The sequence below is a fragment of the Rattus rattus genome, chromosome 1 (assembly GCF_011064425.1).
Source record: "Rattus rattus isolate New Zealand chromosome 1, Rrattus_CSIRO_v1, whole genome shotgun sequence".
In the NCBI taxonomy this organism is placed as follows: Eukaryota; Metazoa; Chordata; class Mammalia; order Rodentia; family Muridae; genus Rattus; species Rattus rattus.
Genome location: NC_046154.1, coordinates 199,424,698 through 199,440,640, shown reverse-complemented (window position 1 = coordinate 199,440,640; position 15,943 = coordinate 199,424,698). Strand labels below are relative to the sequence as shown.

The 15,943-nt window shown below is 50.1% G+C and overlaps 1 protein-coding gene across 1 annotated transcript in view; it reads left to right on the top strand.

The window, feature by feature from the left end:
• Positions 1 to 11,524, top strand: part of Rassf3 (Ras association domain family member 3) — a 472,172-nt gene extending 460,648 nt beyond the window's left edge. Inside the window, exons 2-5 of the mRNA XM_032913117.1 lie at positions 6,029 to 6,136; positions 6,960 to 7,182; positions 8,551 to 8,660; positions 11,120 to 11,524. Of these exons, the coding sequence (XP_032769008.1) occupies positions 6,029 to 6,136; positions 6,960 to 7,182; positions 8,551 to 8,660; positions 11,120 to 11,269 (591 nt within the window). The 3' untranslated portion in view covers positions 11,270 to 11,524. The remainder of the gene's footprint in view (positions 1 to 6,028; positions 6,137 to 6,959; positions 7,183 to 8,550; positions 8,661 to 11,119) is intronic.
• Positions 11,525 to 15,943: the final 4,419 nt, after the last annotated feature.

Sequence of the window (15,943 nt, the reverse complement as noted above, 5' to 3'; positions counted from 1 at the left end):
GATCCTCCAGACTGATTTCAGAATGGTTGTACCAGTCTGCAATCCACCAACAATGGAGGAGGAGGCTTTTTTTTTTTTTTTTTTAAATGTCAGTCAGCCCTGCCTCAGCTTGCTCTGTTCCTGGTGAACTTGTTTCTCCCTTCAAGGGTCGGGATTGAGACAGAGCTCTCTATGTAAACCTTGAACTCAGAGATCTGCCTGGCCTAACCCTTGGGCCCTGTCGCCAGTGCGGTGTGGGCTCACTTCAGGACTGTATCAGGAGGAGCCTCTGCAGAAAATGGCTACAACCCTGTATAAGTTGCTTTTCTTGTGGCCACAACCAGATATGTGTAGCGACTTAAGGGAGGAAGGGTGCGTTTCCCACCAAGTTCAGGTGGCTGTGGTCTGGTCTGGCAGGGTGAGGGACGTGCCATAGCTGGAGCCACCTAATCTGTGGTGCCCACCAGGAAACCGAGGCAGGGGAATGGCAGTGCTTAGCTGGCATATCTCTGACCCTTTCAGTCCAGGCCTCTGCTCAATGGGATTTTGCTACCCACAGTCGGTGTGGGTCTCCGTTAATCCATTGCAAGCACCGTCATGCACACAGTGTGCCTCAGTAATGTGCTATGTGTTCCTCAGTCCAACCAAGCTGACGTTTGACATTAACCACCACAGTCCCACCGTACACTGTGTTACTTCCTCCCTGGAACCAGGCCTGGCCGGAATATGTTTATGGGAGTTGGTGACCAGATTCGGTTCATCTTAACTGGCCCTGAATCTCATCTGTGCCTAGGGCCCACTGCTCCAGGAAATGAGCCATTTTAGGGAGGACAATGCTAGACACTTTATTCTCTGTGTAATCATTAAGTCCGGAACTCGTTCTGTCTCTATGCAAATGGGTACCCCAAGCTCTTGGGACCTGAGACGTCAGTAGGGTAGGCATTAGCCTGTTTTCAAAGCTGGAGGTGGGATGAGAAGCAGAATTTATGATTTCAGTGTAGTCTGGAAAAAAAGCACTTGTTGGCCTGGTCGGGTTACCCTTGGCTGATGCAGGCTGGACCCAGATCCATCGGGTACCTGAGAGCCAGGAGGAAGGGGGGAGCGCACCTCTTACTGTCCTTCTGTCCTTCCTCACTCCTTGGACAATCCGGGTTTTTGTTATTTTGGTTTTGGTTTGGTTTTTCTTCCTCTAGCACCCTGGGGAAGATCAGTAGCTTGCTTATCTTTCTTTCCCTTTTTAAACTTTAATATTTGTGGGTGTGATACACTCCTGAATGGGCACATGTTTGGCAGATGCTCCCTCATGTGGATTTTGAGACAAGGGTCTCTGTTGGTTGCCGCTGTATTTTGCAGACTAACTGTCCTGCAGTGTTCAGGGACCGTCCTTTTTCTCTCAATCTCACTACAGGAGCTCTGGGATTTGTCACGCTGGGCTTCTACTGTGCCCAGCTTTCTCTGGGGAGTCAAACTCAGGTCTTGACTCTTGATGGCAAACAGTTTACCCACTGAGATGTTTCCAAAGACCCTCATTCTATAGCACCCAAGACCTTGGGTGTCTCACACTGCGCTCTACCCATGACCTATATCCCTAGTCCTGCCTTAGATCCCAGAGGCGGTGGTGCCAAGTGAAACAGTCAACAGGCACGACTGGGCGGGGCCCAGGGCAAGCTTCGCCTGGCTGTCAGCCAGGAAGGGCGGGAAGGCAGGATCACAACTGCCTCTCACAGCTTGAAATCCGGCTTGGCACCAGTGGGCACTAATAAATAATTGTCGAATGATGGCTGGTATTGTATCCTCATTTGTATAACGTAGGTATTGTTTTTACACACTTCACAGAGATGAGAGAGCCAAGGCTGAGAGCAGTCCCGTGACTTGCCTTTGGTCACAGCTAGGAGGGGGAAGAGCTGTGATTTCAGACCTAAGTGAAATTCAGATTTCTTTACTAAGCTAAATGAGAGGGTAGTGATGGGGGCATATTCATCTCCTTTTAGCCTTCTTTAAAGCCGTTTGGATTTGCTTTGCTCATTATGGTTTGTGCTTTTGTGGGTTTTTTGTTTTGTTTTGTATTTTTTAATTTTTGTTTTTACAAGATAAGGTTTCTCTGTGTAGCTCTGTCTGTCCTGAAACTTGCTTGGTAAAATGGTCCTGACCTCACAGATCCACCTGCCCCGGCCTGTGTCACCACAGCCTGGCTGTTTGAGCTTTTGTTGTTCAATGGTTTTGTTTTGTTTTGTTTTATTTTTTTTATTTTTATTTTTTTAATTCTAATGTAGCTTCAGAGTTAACCAAGAAAGTGATTTCAGACTTGTAGGGGGTCTATCCCTGGAAAGCCTATGAGAAAGAGGTTCTCTGTGTCCGTGAGGTAGGCAGGTGTGTCTCTTCTGAGAAAGTTCACTGGTGAGAAAACAAACAGCCTGGAAATGGGGCCCCAGCCTGGAAGGGAGTCTGACCCAAATTACATCCCTCGGGCACAGTGGCTGAGATGCCAGGGATGGGTTCAGAGTTAGAATTTTGCATGGCAGAACTCTCCGTGTGGCCTCAGACAAGAATGACTTGTAACCTGCCAGGCAGACGCTCTAGGGTGTGGCACCGGCCCCTCCCTGGCTGCCAAGTGCACTAACCATGCATTATTCACAGGCGGCTGCCCCTGCCCAGCCCTTCCCCGCCCTGCCCTGCAGTGGCAATCTGCTTACAGTCTGTGCCTCTGCTCTCGGCCATTTTCCTCCCTACCCCTTTGCCCAACCTGAGGTTGAGAATGTTCGTGTATTTGAGGGTTCTTTCCCAGGCTGGCAGACAAGGGAGTCTCTTAAAGGCTTAAACAATCTAGAAGTTTTCCAAGGTTGCCGTCCTTCTCCAGTTTGGGCCCTATCTGAAGTCAGTGTCATTTCCCGCCCCGCCCCTACCCCGTCTGTGCACCCTATCTCTGCACTGTCTGCAGTCCAACCACCTTTGTGTGCCACATACATTCACCGGGGCTACCCAGGGAACAGGCGCCTTGAGACAGGACAGCTGCATCAAGTCCCCCTGTCTCCTACCCCACCCTCCCTCAAGCACAAGCCTGTATGATTTGTTTAGAGTAGATACCCTTCCCCCACCCCCACGCACCCCCACCCCCAAATTTATTCTTTAAAAAAACCCAGCTCTGAAATGCTCTGGGCTGTCAATTTCCCAGGATTTACTGTCCGGTTGACCTTTGAATAACAGAGTGCTCAACCCAGAAGGGGTCTTGTAGGCCCTGAGCTCCAACCCTCCTGATGCTTCCTACTCTTCCTTCGGTTTAGCCTCTGAGAAGTAAAGATAACTGTATGTATACGTTCTCCATCCTCAGGTGTGGGCTATCCTGGGGTCATGGCTCTTTTGATCTTTCTCACAGTGCCTGTGGGCTTCTGGTCTGAGGGGCCTTGTCTTTGCTATCTAGCACTCCCTCCACCCCTTCCCCTCCTTTCCTTGGGATTCTCTCCCGTGTGAAGCCCCAGATACACATGCAGTGTTGTTTGTGTGCAGCCAGTGGTCTGGGGGCCCTTTAGCGCCCTTGATCCCTCACATGGAGCGCTGTCCCTCCCTTGGCCTTGAGAAAGAGCAGCCATCAGATCAGATCAGATCAGATCAGACCAGATCTTGGCAGGCAGTGCTGCTCAGAGGTCAGGGGCTCTTCAGATAGGGCCTACTCCAGACTCGTCACTTAGCAGGAAATGAGCAAACAGACTCCAACGGGTGAGCAAGCCCTGAGGCCCAGTGGTTGACTAAAGAATGTCAAGATTGGAACCTGGTCTTGCGGGAATGCTTGCAATTCTGTATTCTGTATGGCATTCCTCCAGCGGCTTCCATAGCGACCATTCCTGGTGTCTGTGCCATTGCCACACAGTGGAACAACTGCCTGTACTACCCACCCAGCTGTGAGCATGGTGCGCTCTGGCGAGCTGGAACAGGCATAGATATCTTCATACTGTCCTTTTCCAGTCTGCCCCTCAAGTTTGAATCGAAGGTACACACGTTCTTTGCATTTTCAAATGTTTGTCCACATCAGAGCCTTGGAGGCCGATTTAGGGAAAAAAGATTTAGGGCCTGGATTAAGGTAGAACTTGTTCAGGTAACTAGTGGGGACTTTCCTGTCTATACCACAGAGACACTAGCTAGCTCATTTTTCGAGGAGGCATTAAATGAAATACCCATGCGGAGAGACTTACAGGCTGCCAGACAGTTGGGTTGGTGAGCGTTGCCCGGCTTTGGGAACTAGCAGCTAAGTTTCTTCTGGCGAGTTAACTCGCTTGCTAGGACTCAGTTCTGCATGGACACTGGGTAATTTCGCCAGCTTTGTGGGTGGTTACGTGATCCAGTGTGGTGCCTGGCATCCTTGGCTCTCCAGACGCTACAGTTGGGATTATGGGTACATGGATTCATCTGTCCTAGTTAGGTTTCCATTGCTGGGATAAGACGATGGCCAAAAGCAACTTGGGGAGGAAAAGAGTTTACATTTTCTTAGAGTTTGTAGTGCATCATCCAGAGAAGTCAGTGCATCAGAGCTCAAGGCAGGACTGATGGTGGAGGCCATTGAGGTCTGCTTACTTACTGGCTTGCTGTACTGTCTGGTTCTGTGTGTCAACTTGACCCAAGCTGGCGTTATCACAGAGAATGGAGCCTCCCTTGAGGAAATGCCTCAATGAAATCCAGCTGTAAGGCATTTTCTCAATTAGTGATCAAAGATGGGAGGGTCCGTTTTGGGCAGTGCCATCCCTGGGCTGGTGGTCTTGGGTTCTATAAGAAAGCAGGCTGAGCAAGCCAGGGGAAGCAAGCCAGTAAGTAACATCCCTCCATGGCCTCTGCATCAGCTCCTGCTTCCTACCCTGTGTGAGTTCCTATCCTAACTTCCTTTGGTGATGAACAGCAATGTGGAAGTGTAAGCTGAATAAACCCTTTCCTCCCCAACTTGCTTCTTGGTCATGATGATTGTGCAGGAATAAAAACCCTGACTAAGACAGACACTTACCTGGCTTGCTTTTGTAAAGTGCCCAGGACCACCAGTCCATGTGTGGCTCCACCCACAGTATGCTAGGTCCTCCCACATCAATCACCCAATCAAGAAAATGCGCCACAGGCTGACCCACAGTTGCGGGGTGGTGGGGGGCATTTTCTCATTTGAAGTTCCTTCTTCCCTACCTCCTTCTACCCTGTGTCAAGTTGACATAAGATCAGGCAGGACACATATGCATTGATTGGGATCTTTAGATAATAAATTATTAGTGATTTCTAAAGGATCAGGAAAGAACTTAACCAGTAAGCATTTCCCCTTTTGCATTATGGGGAAAGAAAGGCTGAAGAAAATAGGGTGTGGGGACAGCATGGTGGGGTAGAGAGAGCCTGGTCACTTATGTTATTTAGAAGGTAAATACACCCTCTGGTAGTGGTGCACAGTCTGACAGGTTGGTTACTATTGCCAGTTACTTAGTATTCATTCCCTACTTTCTGCTAGTGCGTACTGTAAAGCTGTAGAGACCATGGCATTAATAAAATGTACCTAGGAGAAGCTTTGGGTGTGCCAGGCATGGTGGCTCACAACTTTAATCTCAGCAGCACTCAGGAGGCAGAGGCAGGCAGGTCTCTGTTAGTAGTTCTAGGCCAGCCTGGTTTATATAGCAAGTTCCAGGCCAGCCAGGGCCACACAATGAGGCCCTGTCTCAGAAGTAAACATGAAGGTAAACGAATACCCCTTAGAGGTCGAAGTGCCCTGCAGCCTAGCAGATGTTCTGCAGAACTTTACTTTTACAGAAGGAATCTGGCAAAGGCAGATTTGCGGACTAACATTTATTGAAGTGCTGTTTCCAGCTGCTGGTGCATTGACTTCATTCTGCTACCCCTAGGAAGACGGGTGTGAAGAATGAGGCGTGCGTGGCAGATGAACCTGGTGTGCTTGCCGATAGACTAGAGTTGCCTGTGTCTCAGGGAGAAATGCGTCTGCTGCTCTTTTGTGAAACACAGATGAAACCTGGTTTATCTGCACTTCCCCCCACTGTGGTTCTTCATGCATGATCACGGACGGTTTTTCTTCTAGGATGTGGAGAAGGAGAAGGAAACACACAATTACCTCAGCAAAGAGGAAATCAAAGAGAAAGTGCATAAGTACAATTCAGCCGTCACAGATAAGCTGAAGATGACCTTAGTAAGTACTCCTTCCTGGTTCACCTGGCTCTCACTGACAGACGGCTGGGGGCAGGGAGCTGGCTAGGGACGGGGTATGAGCATGTGTGGGTGTCTGTCTGTCTGTGCAAAAGTACAAGCTGGCAGGGCTGGCAGGTTTGATCCCTGAGACCCGTGAAAAAAAGGCCAGATGGAGCGGTGCACATCTGTAATGCCGACACTCCTACAGAGAAATGGAGAATTGAGCTTTCAGGACCATTCTCCTGGAATACCCAAGAGCTGCAGTAGCAGCAGCCACAGCAAGAACACAGTGAGGGACCCCGCCTTGACCAGGTGGGAGTGTCTGACCCACTGGGCACAAGAGTGTAGCAGCAGTGCCATCTGCTGTGTCCCCTTGCCGCTGGGAATAAAGCTAGTCTATTTTCCTAGTGTCAACACCATGCTGACTTGGGTGTCTCAGAGCCCTCGCCATGACCTTCCTCTTTGTGGAAGGTTGGTGTTGAGCACCGAGCTGAGACACGCTCCAGGCTTCAGGGCAGCTCTGGTCTGGCAGGCGCGGACCACGCAGGACAGTGTCTTCCTCAATGGGTGCTGATCCATCACAGGAAGCTTTGGAAGCACAAACCTCAGGGCTAGCGCTCCAGGACTAGCATGTTTCCTCCACAGCATCCACCCTGCAGATCTTGTATTAATCCCCCACTGAGGGAGCCCCTCTCTGCTCTCTTTGGTGAAATCGTTTTCGAGACAAAACTGGGTAAAGACTGTTCGCCTTCCCATGGGGCTTAGCTCCGCTCCTTTCCCAGCCTGTCGACCGCCCGCTCAGTATGCCTTTCTTTACTCTCCAGAATTCAAACGGGATTTACACTGGCTTCATTAAGGTGCAGATGGAACTCTGCAAACCTGCCCAGACCCCTGCCAACCCCAGCAGCAGTGGCTGCATGAACACGCTTCATATCAGCAGCACGAACACCGTGGGAGACGTGATCGACGCGCTGCTCAAGAAGTTTCAGGTGACCGAGAGTCCCACCAAGTTTGCGCTTTATAAGCGTTGTCACAGGGAAGACCAAGGTACGTGGCCACGCTTCAAATGAGAGCGGTTCCTCTGTTCCTGTCTCTCTTACTCATTAGCAGAAGGAAGGGCAGCCGAGAGATGCCTCGTCAGAGGGAGCCACACTCTGATGTCAGACCTTTATGATCGCGTTAGGCCCGAGGGGCTTTGAGGCATCTGCGTGCAGCGGGCATGCGTGGAGGATTTGCTGCTGGTATTGCCGCACAGAGGGACAGGTTTGGTGAGAGTGTGTTAGTGATGAATTTGATGCCCTTTAACGCACCAAGGAACACTTAGGTGGTTGAAGTTTTCAGGAATGATTTACATTTGAAGCTCATGCACACGTGCTAAGGCTGCAGAGGCCAAGAGGCACACGTACAAGTCATGCAAAAACCAAGCAGTGTTGACCCCAGGTCTGCCTGAGCCTACATGAATGCCCAGTGAATAGAGCGCACATCAGGTTACCTCAGGAAGCGGGATGGGATCTCCCGGGCAGCAGTTGCAATGGAAGTTGGTGTCTATAGTCCCTGCAGTAAGTAGCAGTGAGCCACTTAAGTTTTCTCTGGGAAAAGCCTTAAAGCAGCCATCGAAGAAAATGTACTGACTTAGACATGATAGGAATGTCCCTTAGCTACACAGGGTGACACACAGCTTTTCCCAAGTGTGTACATTTGTTAAAGAAAGGCTCTTTGGAACAGAAAAATAGGCAAGTCAGAAGCCACGGGCTCAGCAGCCCCTGAGGAGGGGCAGCCGCCAGGAGTCTACAGTGCAGTTGCATCTGAAGTGCTGAGGGACATGGGGAAGACCTGACGACATTTTTAGCTTGCCAGCAACTTGTCCAGCACAGGTGGACATCAGCCACACAGTCTAAAATGGCAGTGTCCTGCTGAGCCGTCACCTCACGGCTGGTAAATCCTCCGACAGGAGAGTACATCCGTGTTGTCTGTAGAGATACAGTGTGCTCACAGGACAAGCTCCTGGCCTGCTGGGCCACCCGTCCTTAATCTGCAAAGAAGTTTGCTCCTGGGGCTTTGGATTTAAATTGTTTGGTTGAGTTGTTTTCGTAGTTTTTAGAGGGGTTAAGGTCCCTCTCCCTCCCCAAAGTGTCCTTTCTGAAAGGAGGGACAGAATCACTGTGCCCTATTTGATACAAATTCATTTCATCCTCTTCAATGCACGGCATCTGCTGGGCAGTTTGTGCCCTGTGGGTCTGTGGTGGTAGCATGAGAGAACGGTGATCTAGAGGCTCGGGGAATGTGGCCTGTTACTGCCGTGTCACAGTTGTATGTGTGTGGTGTGGCCTGTTACTGGCGTGTCAGGGTGGGCTGGGAGAACCGTCTCTGGCTCTCTGGAGTCCTCTGTAACACGCTGTTTGTCTCCCTTCCCAGTGTATGCCTGCAAGCTCTCCGACCGGGAACACCCGCTGTACCTGCGTTTGGTAGCAGGGCCCAGAACCGACACGCTTAGTTTTGTTCTTCGAGAACACGAAATTGGAGAGGTGAGTGAGGGATCATTCTTGGTGACATCAGACGACACAGAACAGCTGGCCTGCTTTATTGCACCAAGGAGATGAGGGGGCAGCAAAAGAGAACCCCTAGTTAGCTACAGTATAATTCTCTTAGAACATTATATTGCCGTGTGCTCTTCAGAGGTCGGCGGAAAGAACTCTTACTCATGCAGAAGCAATGTTCACTCCATGGGACTGTAATCTAGCTGGGCCTCCTCCATATCTGCTGCTAAAAGTCTCCAAAATCTCTGAAGGGAAAGAAAGGAAACCCAGCAAGATGCAGGCCTGGCATCCGCCGCCTCCTCCGTCCAGTCAGGTGACTCAGGACTTCTGTTTGCACGCGTCCTTCTCTCTCCAGGGAGGATGTACTGGGGCGTCCATGGAAAACCATTTAGGCTGCCGTGTAGATCGTATGCCAGCTCTCAGTGATCCTGGAGCAAACTCTGCAGCCCGGGTGCTCAGACTCGAGACTGAGGTATCCCGGGAACAGTCTGCGATGCTAAGAGAACAGGCTCGCAGTCAGGGGCCCGGCTGTGGCTAGGGAGGGGCGCAACACAAGGCAGAGCTTCTGCTATTACAGCCTTCCACTCAGAAAAGGGCTAGAAAGTAACACTTTCTTAAAAATAGTTCTTATTCTCACTGTGGATGTGGGCATGTGTGCCACGGCACGCAAGTGGGGATCAGAGGACAGCCTTTCACAGCACTGCAGTTACGGGTGGGCCACGGGGAAGAAGTCGGTCTCGGGTCACTGCGGGGTTTTGTTTATTTATTTTTGTTTTTTGTCTTTGTTTTTTTGTTTTTGTTTTTTGCGTGCAGCAATTTCCTTGATATTCACTGCTTTTTAAAGAAAGAACCTTTTGTATTTTTATGCTTTTTTTTTTTTCCTCTTTTCTTTTTTTTTCGGAGCTGGGGACCGAACCCAGGGCCTTGCGCATGCTAGGCAAGCGCTCTACCACTGAGCTAAATACCCAACCCCGAAACTTTTGTGTTTTAAATTCCATTTTATTGTTTTGTGCGGATGTGGGATGTGTGAACATGCACTTGTCACCTCATTCGTGTGGGGGTGAGAGGGCAACTGGTAGGAGCCGGCTCTCTCATCATGTAGGTCCCAGGGATCAAACTCTAGTTCTCAGGCTTGGCAAGAGGAGCTGTTAACCATCGAGACATCTTGCTGCTCTCTCTCCATTTTGTGTGTGAGTGTGCGTGTGTGTCTTGTGTATCTGTCTTGTGAGTGTGTGTGTCCTGTGTGTGTGTGTGTGCCTTGTGTGTGTGTGAGCGTGTATTGTGTGTGTGTGTCTTGTGTATCTGTCTTGTGAGTGTGTGTGTCCTGTGTGTGTGTGTGCCTTGTGTGTGTGAGCGTGTATTATGTATGTGTGTGTGTGTTGTGTGTCTGTCTTGTGAGTGTGTGTGTCCTGTGTGTGTGCCTTGTGTGTGTGAGAGTGTATTGTGTGTGTGTGTGTCTTGTGTATCTGTCTTGTGAGTGTGTGTGTCCTGTGTGTGTGTGCCTTGTGTGTGTGTGTGTGTGTGAGCGTGTATTGTGTGTGTGTGTGTCTTGTGTATCTGTCTTGTGAGTGTAGTGACTGCTGTGGGATGCTGTCAGTGAAGAGAGCTTGGCCTCCAGGACAAGAACCAAACTCCAAGTAGTGAGCTGCATTCAGCTGCCATGGGCAGGCGTAGGCCAGTGAGCTGGGCTTCAAAGTGGCTCAGTGAGACCTGTTAATAAACCTAGCATTGGGTGGGACGGGAAGAGGAAAGGTCCCGGCAGCCTTCTCAGGAAGGTAGGTGTAAGCTGAGGTCTGAAGGGTGGCCAGAGGATTGATGGGCCAAGCAAAGCAAGGAGAACGTGTGCTAAACTGAGGCACTGAGGAGGCTCAGGGCGGGCTGGAAGGCAGCGCATTCCTTACCTCATGTAAACGTTCAGGGGGTGCCAACTGGATATTTTAACCACACGTGCTTACCATGGCTGTGTGTGTGTGGGGGAGGCTGGAGTCAGGGCTGAGGGCAGAGAGGGCAAGAGTAGAGCGAGAAGGTGGGGAAGGAGGCTGCAGGGGCGAGGAGTGGTGAGGAGAACTGGGGCAGCAGACATGGAGAGAGCAGGTTGGCTGCAGAACTCTGCGGTGTTGAGGTTGTGGGCAGGGAGAAGAAGGCAAGACTGAGGATGGGAAATGCAGGTGTGAGGGGCTGATTCTCTGGAGGGTTGGACTAGGAGGGGAGGACAGCCACACCTCAGTCTTCTGCGGGGCTTCGTATCACATGCCCTTAAAACCAGCACTCAGGAGGCTGAGGCAGGAGGATCATGAGTTCAAGACCAGACTGTACAACATAGCAAAACCTTGTCCTGGTGGTGGGAGGGGGACACACCCTCCTTGGTTGCGGGGAGGACACTGAAGTGATTCTGTCTGGGTCATTCCTGGATCCTGTCACGATGGATTCCTCTTTGTCCCCAACAGTGGGAAGCCTTCAGCCTCCCAGAGCTGCAGAACTTCTTGCGCATCTTGGACAAGGAAGAGGACGAACAGCTACAGAGCCTGAAGCGGCGCTATACAGCCTACAGGCAGAAGCTGGAGGAAGCCCTGGGCGAGGTGTGGAAGCCAGGCTAAGGCTCCTCCTGCCAGGAAGGCACAGCTCGGGACACATGAGAGAGCCGCATTGATTGCCTCTCTCCTCGGAGAGCTGTCTTCGTGCCCCACCGTGCTAGGGTCCTCCTCTCTCCTCTGTACACACAGTTCTGAGCCTGGTCACGCAGCAGCCTGCGCCTCACGGATTGGCACAAGGGACTCTGCAAGCTTGTTCTGTTAAGCGACGTTACCTCTTGCAAGCTGTGAGCCGGTGGGCGTCAGGCGCGCCCTGGAGTAGTGGACACATGACCTCCAGGTTGATGTCCTCTGTTTTCTTCTAGTTGCTTTAATGATGTGATTTTGGTAAGCTTCAGGGTGCGACCATGAGCTTTAAGAAGCGATCTCTGAGTTCTTGTCCTACGGGGAAACTACCTGCTTGTTCTCGTTCTCCGTTAGAGCGGACTACCCACATGAATGAAAGACACGGGAATTTAGGAACTCTGGGGGAGTGGGAAAAGATTCCGGAAGAGTTTTGACAGTAAAGAAAGTAAAGAGCATGTAGGGGAAGATAGAGGGAGGCGAGGGCCCAGGGCCCGGGGAGGTGGCTTGGTTTCTAAGTTAGTGTTAGAGGAGAAAGGTGTTTGTCTGGAAAGGAGCTGCGAGCATTCAGGGTTGATGCTGAGCTCAGCTAAAGATTGCCTAATTTGCTAGTGGTAAAACGTGAGGTCAGGGCCAAAAAGCTTGGAGCTAATAAACCCAAAGGACGGATCCACGAACTGCGGCTGACCTGCAGTAGATTTGACCTTGACCAAGGTGGCCCGTAGGTTGGCTGGCCTCCACTGGATCTCACCTGAGCATCCATCCTGCGTGGAGTGGATGGCCTGGGGTTTAGCTTCTCTGTGTAGGTGGGGCCTGACCGTGTGCTGATTCCTGTTACCGTAGGTTCCCCCTCCCCCCGCAGAGGTTGCTCTCAGAGTTAAAAAGGAGTTGGAGTAAGGGCAGCTGCTTCCGCTCAGCTGTTAGCTAGAAGCAGCAGCAAGGCCGGGCTCACAGCACACTTTGTGACAATCGTCCTCTTCCCGTTTATCCCACCCTTCCTTTTCCCTACCCCATCACCCTTTTGCCCCCCACCAGCCCCAAATCATTCTCCAAAGTTCTTATGAAGTAGAAGACAGGGATGTTGATTAAAGGCCGCATCCTTGCCTCTTAAGAGACATAACTAAGGGCCCCAAGGAAGGAAAGTCCACACCCAGCTGGCCGCACAGCAGGCGTTCATTATGGAACTGTTCTAACACAAGTATGCATGTTCCTCCCAACCAAAGAGACGCGTGTGCAATAGACAGGCGTGATGGCCTCCTTTTCTGCAGCAGCCTGCAAATCAGAGAGCGGAGGGAAGGTTGTTCCGTGCTTCCGGAGGGGCCTTACAGTCGGTCTGTCTCTAGTCTAGATAGATTGTTGTTGTTTATAAATTCCCAAGGAATTGTTAACATGGTGACACCTGACGGAATCGTTTGGAAATTCCAAGGTGCTCCAGCTCTTTGCCTTTCTATGAACCGTGCCTTTGATGGAGAGTCTGTCCCTTTGAGGTGGCTCGCCCCCCCCTGACTTTTCAGAGAATGTCACCCCGTGGGAGGCAGATCCAAGTGTGGGTAATGCTCCTGAGACAATCGGATCTTCTAAGCTATTAGGAAGAGATGGGGGGAAACACAGCTAGCTATAAAATATGAATGGCACATCTTGTTTAATTTTGCATGTGATTTCTTTTCTGTGCATCAGTGAGGTTTAGTGACATTGTCATCCAACACGCTGCCTTTGTTGTTCAGGGAATGCCTTCATGGTTCTTGTACTGGTTTTACTATTCAGACTAAGGCTTGGGTTTTGCGTACGCCGCCACCAGCCACCTGGTCCCCTAATTACTCCTCCTAGCGTGCTTAGCGTCTGCGAAGCATTCGTTTCTCCGATTAAGACACTGTTAGACCCTAAAGTAGCAGCTGATGGGTATCTGTGAATTTTTTTTTTTTTTTTTACTTGAAGTAGACTGTATGAAGCAGCACCCTCCTCTGTCCTCATCCGAACCTCGCTCCATGGCGTGTGCCCCACACCTTGTGACTCGGAAAGGTCACTGGATGGCGCTCTGTCAGCCCGTGGCTCCTGAAGACTGATGTTCTCTCCCAAACACTGGTCACTACAGCAGCAGGTTTAAAGCCTGAAGGAAGAAAAAGGCTCCCGAGGCCAAGGTCTAAGAAGAGACCCCTGGTTCAGATCCTTAGGGAGCGAAGCTTTGCCGCCGTCCTGACTTCTCTTTGGAACGTGACGATGGTACAGGAACGGCGTGAGGGAGGCGGCTGCCGAGGGGCGTTTTAGATCGAAAGTTCAGAGCTATATTTATGAGTTTAAGTTTTATTTTTATAGGGCAGATTTTTTTTTCTCCCCTGAAATTGTGTCTGGAATGGCAAAAGTGTTTCTGTTATTAAAAACCGAAGTTGTTAGTTGATAAGTTCATATGTCTTTATTTATGATAACATGCCAATGTATGTGTAGTACATGTGATAAAACATATATTTGTCACGGTTTTGGAACAGTTTTTTTTTTTTTTAAAGAGAAGAACGAAGAACACGGTTCAGTAATGTTTACGAGGATATGGTATTGGGGTTTTTTTTTGTTTGGTTTTTTTTTTTTTGTTTTTTTTTTTTTTTTTGGAGAGGGGAAACACGCTTTTCCAAGTGTCATTTTTTGTTATTTTAGCTCCATGTCTACCTGTCCTGTACATCAAAATTGTTTTCCTTGTGAAAACAAATGTATGCCTTGGGAACTGTCAAAAGCCATGCAAACTTCTTGTTCCTACTACCAGCAGAAGCAGGCAGCCCTTAGAGGCCCCGGTCCACCCCTGCCATTCTTGTTTGGCCATATTTTTACCTGCATTAGGCCACTTCAACAGCAGACCGTATTCGGTTTTAGATTCCTGCAACTGTTTTTACAAATAGATGGAGAGGTTTGCTTGGATTTGATGGTGACAGTGTCCGCCTTGTTCGGCCTCCAAGGCTGCATAAAGTGTTCTGTCTGCCATGCTGCCCCCTAGAGGCCGGGCCATGGGAGAAGTAGTTTGCCAGATTCTTTCTAAAGGTTCTGGGTAGGCATTTCAACATGATTCCTGACTCCTCACTCCCTCACCTAAGACAAATCGTAGAAGCAAGGGTTTCTCTTCACTAAGGCAGGTCATGGAAGCAAGTCTCCCTGACTCTGTCTGTCTCAGATCTGGCGGCCGAGTGGTTACAAAGTGTTGACTGCTTTTTCTGAACGGAAAGAGATCAGTTCCCAAGCATCCATACCTGGGAGCCCACAACCTTCTGCAAATAACGATCTCTAGGGAGCTCTCAGGCCTCTGTGGGCACCTGAACTTACGCCACACACCCAAACGCATGCACATAATTAAAAATGAAAACTACTTAGAGAAAAGGAAACGACCCTGGGTTGAGTCCCACCCTGTCACTATGTCAATAGTATCGTTAAGAAATATAAAAGTTGGGGTTGGGGATTTGGCTCAGGGGTAGAGTGCTTGCCTAGAAAGCGCAAGGCCCTGGATTCGGTCCTCCGGGGGCGGGGGGGGGAGATAAAAGTTAATTATTTGTCTGAAGTGTAGCACGAGACTCCATCTCAAAAGGGGTCCTGCCTCTTAGCTGTGAGAAAGCGCGGCCGCCTAAAGAGAAAGATCCACCCGGAGAGACGGGCCCTGCTGGGCTTCCTCTCCTTCAATCCCATTTCAGTGTAGCTGCTTATGTGTCACTGCAGGCTCTGTGTAGTGAAGACCCCATCCCCACATAGACAGCTTCTCGGAGAATATGGCCTCTGGTCCGCTGACTTTCTTCATCTGTATCTTTTATAATAAACCAGCACATACAGGTGGGTAGGTGTTTCCCAGCCTCCTGGGATTGTTCTAGTAAAATGAATCTGAGAAGGAGCAAAGGGAACCCAGATCTATAGTCATGTAACCCCGGACTCTGTTAGTGTGTAGTGAGTTTGGGCAGGGGGGGGGGGGACGACTGGGTACTCAGCTCTGGAGGGAACAGGAAGAGGCCATCTTGCAGGTTCAAGGCAGGAGTCCTTGCTTGCTGGTGGGGAGTTCTCACACCTTCCAAGCTCACACCGTGGATCTGTGTTGTGAGAGTGACACACAAGAGGGACAGAATTCTGAAGGGTTTTTGTTTTGTTTTGTTTTAGTATACAAACATTGCATTGGGGTGCTGTCAGATGATCCTAATTTGGTGTCTTGTTTTACTGAAAGGGGAAGTCTGGTACAACCTGTCAACAAGGTGCCACCACGTACCAGGCCTTACTCAAAATGTTTCTATTCCACAGGCGATGAGTCAACGTGACTGTTACACTCATCCACAGGCAATGAGTCAACGTGACTGTTACACTCATAGGCGAGGCACACATTGCAGTCCCAAGGTATGGTGTGAATGGTTGTCAGGCCTTTGACAGCCTGGCTTCTCAGCCATCTTGTTCTCAAGCCTCCAAAGAGTGTTTAGCAAACTGATTTTCAAAGAACAAACACTACCACCCCTCTGAGGGGCAGATTTTGAAAGCAGGCTTGTGCTGGAACAAGGGACCCTTTCATGCATTTATTTACTTACTGGTGATTGAGCTTCATTTACGGAGGTGGGTTCATTAGGGTGGTGGCTCTCAACCTGTGGGTCATGACCCCTTTGGGAGTCG